The following is a 10,650-nucleotide window of genomic DNA, read 5'->3' as shown; positions in this document are numbered from 1 at the left end:
TTAAAACACGGAGCAGATTGGGGAGTCTGCGTGACCTAGATAGCATTGGTTTTGAAAAGCAGCCGTACTTCACATTAAATCGCTCCTACGTCTAATATAATGAGGCATATCTCCCTGGTCGGTAATGAAAATTACATTCTGATAAGGTTCTTTGTGACATCGAAAATACCTCTCCCACCACTGACACTCCGAGGCTCTGTCTGAGACGCAGTTGGTAAAGTGCGCCTTCGTCTGGACTTGGGTGGCATTATCTGGCTCATAAGCGCACATGAATTGTGACACATGGGCTAGACATCCAGAAGAGAAGCGCTAGTGATGAGACAGCCAGTGGCCAACTGTTGTTCAAAGACATTATATGTGTCTACAATTGACTTTGGAGACTAGTGGATTAATGCTACACTCACACTGGGAAAAACAGTGATTGGAAGCCATGGTATGACCAAAAGTATTGCAGCTGTGTGCAGTGAACTTGTGTGAAGTTACATATCAAGGGACTATATGTGACCAGTCGCAGTCACCTACCATCTTCAAAGCACCTTTGGCGTGATGGTAGTAACACAGGAATAAGACAGAGTCAGTCTGCTCTCAGTTTGTGGTCAAATTAGGTCAATTTGGTGATTGTATGCAATCTATTTGTGATAATATGGTGACTGACTGTAAGAAAGTCCAGCAAAATAGTGATTGATAGTGATGTGGCTGCTGCAGGGCAGGAATTTAACTACAAAATGCCATAGGTTTTTACTTTTACATAGGAATATAATCATAGTACAACCTCTTAGCAACCAATAGAGCCAAGTCCCATGTTGCAAAGAGATGTGTTGCAAATAAGTTGTGCTTGTCAATGTAGACTGACTCAATTCATTTCAGTTCAATTTTATGTATGTAGCCCCAAATCACAACAACAGCCAACTCAATGTGCTTTATATTGTACGAAGAACCCCAACAATCAGACAACCCCCAATGAGAAAGCACATGGCGACAGTGGGGAGGAGAAACTCCCTTTTAACAGGAAAAAACCTCTGGCAGAATCAGGCAGCCATCTGCCATGACCAGCTGGGGGTGAGGGGAGGAAGACCTATACTGATTTGCAATGTGTGGGCAATCTGTCTGTGTTTATGAATAAGAAGGTAATTATTTGCAAACCTTAGCCAGTCTGTCTGAAAGTGTTTGCATTTGAACTGTTGCAGTACTAGAGATGTATTTCATAGATAAAGCTGTTTTATTGAGCTTGTGGGCAGACAGGAAACACCTCTAGGCTCAGAGAGCACTTATATAAAACAAATTTAAATATTTATTTTCTAGACTGGACATAAAAGATGGACACTGTGACTGTGCCACTCATGCGGCAGCATTGCATATATTAGAAGGCAAAATGTGTCCACTGGATACATTGTCTATCCAGGTATGATGATTAATAAATAGTATGAAATGTTTTGAAATTAATCATAAAATGACTCACTGATCACACTCCTACTACACAGACTCACAATGTCACACAATGTCACGCGGGACAATGTGTGGCCGGTGCTCGATGGGCTGCATCTCTTTTCAGGACAGCGTAGGCTCAAGGCCTCTTTCTCCAACAATGGCACGTCACCATGCCAACAGAAGCTGTGCCAGCCACAGCGTCAGTTTGGCACAGCCACCGTGTTAGCGGTGGATGATTCAAGGGCATTAAAGCACAGTGTGTGTGTGTGTGTGTGTGTGAGTGTGGTGGCGGGGGGGTTCTAGTGTATTGGTGGCTGTGCCAGGATTCCCACCACAGTTTGCTCTGAAACAGCCTGTCATTCATTGCTTTCCGCTACTTCCCCTCCTCTCGTGCTGTTGGCCCGAGCTGGGAGCATTACCAATCCATCTTCTGAAAATTTGTTTTGCATGCACAGAAGCACCGGTCATGCTCTAATGTACTATATTTACTCAGAAGCAGAACATAAAAACAAGAACATCAAATATTTCACCACAGGTCTTCTTCAAGGGTGGGCGCAGAACAGCAAGCATTTGCTGCACTCTCATTACGGACTGATGATCCAGAAGAGATAATAACATCTTTGTTGATTTGTTAAATTAGTTCCTGCCATTTCATATCTTAATGTTGTAATGAGTGATCAAGGGGCATGTGTCTTTTTAAGTTCTTACCACCTCCATCTTAAAATTAACCACCACCCCCTGTCTCCTTGTCTTGCAGCGCTCAGAGCAAGTGACTGTGATGGGCTGTCAAACCGCATCTAAAGTACTCTACCAAAGAATAATATCCACTCCTGACCTACTCTGAAGAAAAATATTTCATTCGATCAATGTCGCAGTCTCCCCCGCAGGGGAATTACTCTTGAACAATAGGTGAACCCTAAGAAAAGAGCAACACTGGACCATGTGATACTTGACCTTCAAAGAAAGAACTCAGGTACACTCCAGAAGATGTCAAATTGGATCTGAAGCAGCTCTCGAGAGGATCGCCCAGCTCATAATTCAAGCACTTTTTCATGTTTTGTTTTATCATTACTCAAACACCATGGGCCAAAAGTGACAGAACATAGTTATTTTTGCTGGATCTTCATCTAATGAGGAGTACCAGACATCTCACCATGGATTTGAAGGAGATTTTCTTCACCAAAGAGCAACAGTGAGAAACATCAGAGTGGAGGGGGGGGATTGGACACTGGTGGCTTGGAGGATTAGCTAGAGTGCTGCTAACCCATGGTGGATCTGCTGTGAGTGGGGAAAGGGACTCAGCGGTGGAGGATGTCAGCAGAGGCCGAACTCCAGCCGGGTGTCAAAACCAGCCAGCGAAAGGAGTCCAGGAGGATCAAAGGTATGTTCTTACCTTTGCAACACCAGAGCGTCCGTAACATAGATGCGTGTAATACATCAGGCTCTGTTATGTTTGTTTGTCAAATGAGATAAAGGTCTGAGATATAACGTTAAGGGAAAAGTACTCAAAAGACACGAAACATGACAGGACGAAATGGGAACCTGAAAGTTTTCTTATCTTCATCAGGTGGTGAACGTAACTTTTCACCTCGTCTTGGATAGAGTTAAATAACGCTGGGTTGCACGGAAAAGGCTTCACTCAGTCAGGCTTGCCGAAAGGCTCCCTGTCTCATCCCGGGGATCCAGATGTAGTAACAGCTATTCCATGTAGCCCCAGGCTTTGGTAGCGACGTGATTTAGGTGTCATGGACAGGGTAATTCGCACTCTGTCGCTTTGATGAACAGTATAAGTGAAGTAATAGGACGAGGCATTCTCAGAATGTTCACTGGGAGATTGAAATGGGATTGAAAAGGCTGAGAGGGGGGAGGAACGAGGAGATAGAGGGGCAGAGAGAGTGGGATTCACAGGGAGGGAGAGGAAAGTGAGAAAGAAAAGGATGCTTTCTCTTTCTTCTTCCCCATCTTCATTTTGGCTTTTTTGTTCTCATTTCTCTGTCCACAAATAAAGCCACTCCCAGCTAGTCCAGTAAATCTGGCTTCTGCGGGCTCGCTGTAACGAGGCCACGGGGCCGGGTCCTCTGCGGCTGTTTCGCTGGCTCTGTCGACTTGCTCAGATAAATGGCCCGCTGGAGGAGGGCCCATCGATTTGAGTTAAGTGGAGGGGGGGGGAGCAGAGCGAGGGGGCAGTTGCACACGTGGCCATGTGGCTTATTGGTGGGGACTATCAGCACAGGCTATCAGCCCCTGACTTTACCATGCTAATCGCATGTGCTGCAGGGACTATTATCACAATCAGCAAACATGCTATTTAGATCCATATAAATGGAAATCAGGCAACATGAATACAAGCAGACTGTCAAGCAGCATGGTGACTTTGAGCCAGCTGGGGCGAGGTGAAGGGCACTATCAAGAATCGGGCTTATGACATACAGAGGAGGGGAGAATTATTAGCCCCCATGTACATGTCATTTTTTTAAATAAGTATTTCCGAAGTGCTATTAAACAGAGCAAGGAATTTTTAACACAGCTTTTCCAAACATCATGGTTTTATTTTGGATGCTTGCATTATTTTACTTTACACACAAACAGAATAATGTCACAAAAACCCAAAACTACAGGTCAACAGGTCAAAGTAATTAGCCCTCTTCATGCTAAAAGTCAGTTATGTGGCCTACTCGCTGGATAACAACCTCCAGTCATTTGTTGTAATGTTCTTACAAGTCTTTCATACGTCTCCTGATCATTTCCAGCTTATTCCTCTTTGGTGAATTTCTCTAAATTGTCCAGATTTGATGGTCTTCTGCCACAGACCGTAGTCTTCAGTTCATCCTACAGATTTTTAAGTCAGAGCTTTGTGCGGGCCAGTCAGTAACATTCTCTTTGGTCGTCTGTTTTGGGTTGTTGTCATGTTGGAAGACAAAGTGATGACCCGGACCCAGTTTTGGTGCTGACTGCTTGAGGTTTTCTTTCAAAATCTTCACCTATCCTTTATTTTTTAGGTGCCTTTTTAGTGTGTGAGCAGGCAGCCACATGCCAAATGGTTAGAACGCAGCTGTCCCGGTTTGAGTCTCCCCCGTGGCCCTTTGCTGCATGTCTTGCCCTCTCTTTCTCCCTCATATCCTGTCTATCTCAATTTACTATCCAATAAAAAAGGCCAAAATTAAAACTATTTATCCTTCTTTCTTTATGATTCCTTCCACCTTGACAAGTTTCCCAGTTCCTGACGCACTGAAGCATACCCACAGCATTATACTCCCACCACCGTGTTTCAGTGTGAGGATAATGTTCTTTAGGTTTAACTGATCTCCCATCTTTCTCCAAGAGTGTCTGTGGCCAAAGATCTCTAGTTTCATCCCATCTGACCAAAGGACGTGCTCCCAGTATGCATCTCTCTCCAGGTTGTCCTTCCTGTAGTTGTTCTGGGTCTTTAGAAACATCTCTCTCAAGTTTTCTTTCCAGAGTCTTTGAAATCTTTTGTTTCCTAGCTCCGTATATACTCTGTATCTGGAAAATAACACAGGGGGTTAATAATATTGACCCTGGTTATTCTAGAGTTTTATCTGAAATAAGTTTGTTATTGTGTGTAAATAGAAATAATGAATGCTTTCTAAAGAAAAGTGTCGAAAATCCCTTGCTCTTTAAAAAAAACACATGGGAAACTTTTGACAAAAACTTTAAATTTCATAGGGTGGCTAATAATTTTGATTTTATCTGTATATTGATAGATGCAATGAAATTTATGAGTTTAAAGCATATGGCTGTGATTATTTTATGTTTCTTTCTTGCAAAAAAGTTCACTTTAAAAGACAAGTAAAAAAAACACTACAAAAACATACTGAACTGAACAAAGAATTCATTCATGGTGCTTTAGCATTTGTCCCACCTGTATAGCACCTGACCAGCGGTGAATGAAAAGAAGTAAATGATTCAATGATCATTCAATCAGCGATGATTCAACAGAACCCAGTGTCCATGCTGTTACAGGAACAATATTGTAAAATAACGTAAAACTCCAGTTCCATCAGTTAATGAGTCTGGTACCTAAATGTATTCTCATAACAACGAACTTAAATGAATAGATTTGAATTTCAAAAGATAAACTTATTTGCCTTTTTTCCTGTGAGTTAATTAGAAAGGGTTCTTTGTTGTTTTAATGAGCCTACTCATAAGGGCTATATCCACTCACCAACCAGGTACACCTGTTCAGCTGCTCGTTAACACAAATATCTGAAGAGTCATTCACATGAAGGCAACTCAATGCATTTAGGCATGTAGACATGTGCAAAATGACCTGTTGAAGTTCAAACTGACATCAGAATATAGAAGAAAGGTGAATGAAGCTACTTTCAGTGTGTCATGGTTGTTGGTGCCAGACACGCTGATCTGAGCATTTCAGAAAGTGCTGATCTCCTACTCACACAACCGGCTGTACGGTTCACTGAGATGGGCCTGAAAAAGAGATGATATCTAGTGAGCAGCAGTTCTCTGTGTGAAAATGCTTTGATAATGTCAGAGGTCAGAAGAGAATGGCCAAAGTGTTTCCAATAGAAAGGCAAAGCTAACTCAAATACTCACTTGTTACTACCGAGCTATGCAGAAGAGCATCTCTGAACAGAAGACCTCATCACATGGCATGGGTTACAGTTTGTACAGACTCAACAAAAGAAGACAAAATGTTGCCTGCTCTGACTAGTCTCAATTTTGGCTGCGACATTCAAATAGGCTCAGAATTGTGGGTAAAACAACATGAAAGCATGCATCCATCCTGCCTTGTATCAATCTGGCTGGTGGTGGTGCAGTAATGCTGTAGGGGAAATTTTCCCGTGACACTCTGGGGCCCTTTGTGCCAGCTGAGCATTGTTTAAGCACCATGGCTTACCTGAGTGTTGTTGCTGACCATCTCTTTTTGACCACAGTGTACCCATCTTCTGATTGTTGCTTCCAGCAGGATAACCCGCCATGTCACAAAGCTTAGATCAAATTGGTTTCTCGAACATGACCATGAGTTCAATGTACTCAAATGGCCTCCACACTCACCAGATCTTGATCCAATACAGCACCTTTGTGGTGTGGTGGAAGGTGTGATTCACATCATGGATGTGCAGCAGACTTATCTGCAGCAACTGTGTGATTCTATCATGTCAATATGGACCGAAATCTCTGAGGAATGTTTCCAGGAACTTGTTGAATCTATGCCACAAATAGCAAATAGTAATAGTTGTACCTAATAAAGTTTGTGGTGAGTGTCTGTTTATGTTGATACTGGATAAAATATCTAATTCAGTTTCATTCTGGACCTGGAACCACAAGAGGGCATGACAGTGACAGCCTCATTTGTATTTACTGCTCTCCTTCTGCTTTCCCATTCCCATCAAGTTAAGCTTATTTGCAGACTGTTGGACAGATAGACAACGTCTTGCTTTCTTTTCAAGATTATAGTGAATTTAATGAAAGGAAATGACAGAAAAGTAAAGTTTTGGTCAGTAAGAGCAAGAGCTGCAAGATATGAGCAGAAAGACAGACAAAATATTGTGTTTTTATTTAATGACCTTGATGATGTTGTTGGTTTTTAGCAGCTTTGAATTCATTTTATTATTTTTCCTCATCTAGCACCTATGTTCCAAGTGCTAGATTCGATAAATTGTGCAAGGACACAGGTTTAATAGGCTGTTATCTTTAACACTAGGTTTTAAAAAAAAATGAAAGAAAGAAATATTTTACTATGAAACAAGAGAATAAATGTTCCTATTTAGCCTTTCAGAGACATGATTCATTCCAAAAAAGTCTCATGGCAGTTTATGACATCTCATCTGCAGAATTTTGTTCCTACTGCCCGACCATTCGGTGGTGACCTGGCAAACTACATCAAGTCGTATATTATGGATGCAAAAAATAGGGAAAATTTTTGAATCCTTTCAAAATGCCACAATCTTGCCACTCACAGAATAGAAAAAAATTGGAGATAAGCTGCCCATTACAACATAAAAAGATCTGCCCCCTTAGTCATGTCCTGGTTCATCCTCTAATGCATCACTTATTATTTAATTGCTTCTGTATCATTTTCATAAAATTCTGATGCATTTGTGATGAATGCGAAACAATTTAGGGTGAACTTGGTTTTTTGGGTGTCCGTTTTGGTTTTGGCACGCACTCATATCACTCTTCAATCTTCTCAAAACAGTGAGGAAAAATTCAAACCTGACTGCAGCAAAGTCTGCCGTCATAAAAACCAAAGCTCCCCTCTACCCATCGTCAGAATTGCTTTACATGCGTGACTTTACTCTATCTCCATAGCAACTGTTGCTCTCCCAGTGTAATCTGTGCACCAAAAAAGAGAAAGAAAGAAAAAAAGATTCAATTCAAAAAGAAAAGCATGGAGTTGGGGACATGGAAGACACTGAGAGCAGGGGAGAAAAGGGCAGAGAGCAGCTAGTAGACAAGCAGCAGAGTAAATCACCGGTCGCCTCCCATGCTCTAAGAGGCAACACAAATACTACCCATTCAAATCTATTCAAACACTATTTGCCAAGTCATTTGCAGGTATGCTTTTTCCCAACTGGGTCTTCATGTTGCGTCCCCATCAGCTCGGTAATAGCATCATGGAGCCCCCCCTTCCTAAAGTATAATCCCCACAAAATGCCAGCCAGCACACACCGTCTCCTGTGTGTGACTCCACAGCGAGTCACTGATCTATCCAGTGCATTGACAATTTGCACAATAGCCTTCATTAACTCTGAAACTGCTTTATTGATCAGCCGTTTAACCAAACCCTCAATGCTGCGTTTAGTGCCAAAGTTTGGTCGAGGAATTTTCAATTTATTTGTCTATTTTTACATCAGTGAGGGCTGGACGGGGAGAGCGCGCACCGCTGTTGAGATTTGTAAATGTGCTTCTGTGTGTTTGCTGAGGCTTGTGAAATTTCTTTTGCGCACATGGGGGGAGGCAGATGGCGCGGACAGACTTTGCTTTTCTCAGACGTGCATTCTCTTCGCTGCTACTTCAGCCTCCTGCGCTGACAGGAAATACCTGTCTTTTCATTTCAGAGAAAATATCGGCTGCTATTGCATATTTCATTATAGCTCGGAGGATGGTGTGTGTGTGTGTGTGTGTGTGTGTGTGTGTATGTGTGTGTAGGTGTGTGTGTGTGTGTGTGTGTGTGTGTATGTGTGTGTGGCTACTGGCAAACAGCGACTTTAAAGGAAAAGGACAGGAAGGCACAGATACACACCCAGAGAGGTTCAAAGGTTAAGCTGCCTCTATGCCCAGATCCCCAACAAAAAGTTTCTTGTTGCCAAGTCCTTATATCTGGAGGGGCACTTCTGACTCTCCATCTGCCGCCATCTGTCCCTTTGCTGTCCCCATTCTAGTGTGGCAAGAAGACGGATGCAACACTGTGATCAGAGACAAGCCCTGAAACAGTATGGAGCAGGGCGAACAGTAATTGTTCTCTCCATGGTCCTGGTGCAGAGCCTGCGTGTCACGTGGGAGGATTGGAGCGTTTGATTTAAAGCCTCTGACATCCTGGATTTTAATGCCCGACTCAGTTTTTAAAAAAAATTAAATCTTTGTAAGACTACTGAGAAACAAGGGATTTTGGAAATATTGGGAAGCAGGAGATGAGGTCTAAATTTTAACCCTGGACACATGCACTTCAGACCACCAGGCACCAGGACAACCCCCCAGCCCCCCGCTACCCCAAAATGGTAGGACTGTTGTGCCAGGATACATAGAGACAAACAGCAGACAATACCTCAGGCAATCCACTGTCAGAAAAATTATGAGCATCAGCCTTACGGGCCAGAATCATTGTGAGGACCGTTCAACCTTGGGTAATTGTAAATCCAGAAAGCCAGAGGAATATGTGTCACCTCCCGTCACGAACCCATACACACACACGCACACACACCTTCTCGCTTCTCCTCTCTTACAGTGTGTAACAACATGAAACAGCATGCCCCTCAGCTCTTTAGTTTTCAAATACAGCACACTCGCTCATCTGGATCTGAACCCAGAGCACGTAGTGAACAAGTTATGCCACTGACTCAAGACTCTCATTTGGTATGCAAGGCCTATTTTTTTTTTTTTTTGAGGATCTGTGCATAAACCTCTAAATCCTTCCTGAAGTGTGAGGAGGGCCGTGTGCGGTATGTAAAGAAACAAATGGCACAAAACATCTGGTTACAGCTCATCTGAGAGAGTTGCACTGAATTGGACCGATTGTATTTAAAATGCATCTGGAGCAGCATGTATTTTACATTACATTACAGAGTATATGAGTCAGTAAAATCAGGGTGGAATGCATAATACTGCGTGAACAAACCGCGGTCGCTTTGTGATCAACGATAATTACCTTCAAAGCAAATAGCACACGTGTGGCTACAGTTCGTATTTTTAGGGAGTTCGTCACTAAATCTGAGCGTCCGTTTCTTCACGCGCTGCGGTTGATGTTCAGATGTGCCCATTAGCTGTATAACTCCTCTGGCAGTGAAATAAGTCTAAATTAGACCCAGATTTGACAGTCGCTTGCTTAGAGATTTTAATGACTTTAGCATCCTCAAGCCCTTCCCCCTTTTAGAGAATTGTGCCCTCATGAATTAGTGAAGGAGTGTGCACAGCCAAGACAAGCACTTGCATTTCACTAAGATGGGGAGGTGGTGGTGGTGGTAGTGGGGGGGGGGGGACGCTTCTTAATCTGCCCTTTTCCGTAGTTTCCAATTTTTCCTTTTTGGTTTTGACTTAGAAATTGCAGAAACGGAAAACGGGAATTTGGTTAGATGTGGCAGGCAATGGCATTTCTGGGTGGAATAAGCCGATTTTGGCATAAATGTGACTTTGGAGCACAGCCTGACAGCCTCTGTTAAGGATGTTACACCTTGTCTCGTTGTCGCCCACAGCTTAGCCAGCCCCTTTAATGTGCTGCTAACTGATGTACTGCATGGTCTCCTGACCTAGATTTGAATGAGGAAGAGGCCTTGAAACTGTTAAATTCTCCAAGGTGCCGGTGACCTTGATTCGAAATCCCTACTATCTCTTTGTGCGACTGCAGCAGGGAGCCGGTGTTTTGCGAGTGACAAAGCCTGCACAGGTTATACAATGTAGACCTACGAGATAACGCTTGAGGCTTGAACCCACATAATCAAAACAGCGAGCGCTGAGACAAAATGAGAAAGGTGTCGGTATCAAGGAGATGTCAGGGTGGCTGGAGAGACAGAATAATCAGGA

At 43.0% G+C, this 10,650-nt stretch overlaps 1 protein-coding gene across 1 annotated transcript in view; it reads left to right on the top strand.

The window, feature by feature from the left end:
- The first annotated feature begins 2,204 nt into the window (after positions 1 to 2,204).
- LOC116314279 overlaps positions 2,205 to 10,650 on the top strand; it is a 36,724-nt gene continuing 28,278 nt past the window's right edge. Inside the window, exon 1 of the mRNA XM_031732261.2 lies at positions 2,205 to 2,809. Coding sequence (XP_031588121.1) covers positions 2,740 to 2,809 — 70 coding nt within the window. The 5' untranslated portion in view covers positions 2,205 to 2,739. The remainder of the gene's footprint in view (positions 2,810 to 10,650) is intronic.

This window comes from Oreochromis aureus, linkage group 18 (genome assembly GCF_013358895.1).
Source record: "Oreochromis aureus strain Israel breed Guangdong linkage group 18, ZZ_aureus, whole genome shotgun sequence".
NCBI lineage: Eukaryota > Metazoa > Chordata > Actinopteri > Cichliformes > Cichlidae > Oreochromis > Oreochromis aureus.
This window is presented reverse-complemented; position numbering and strand designations above follow the sequence as displayed.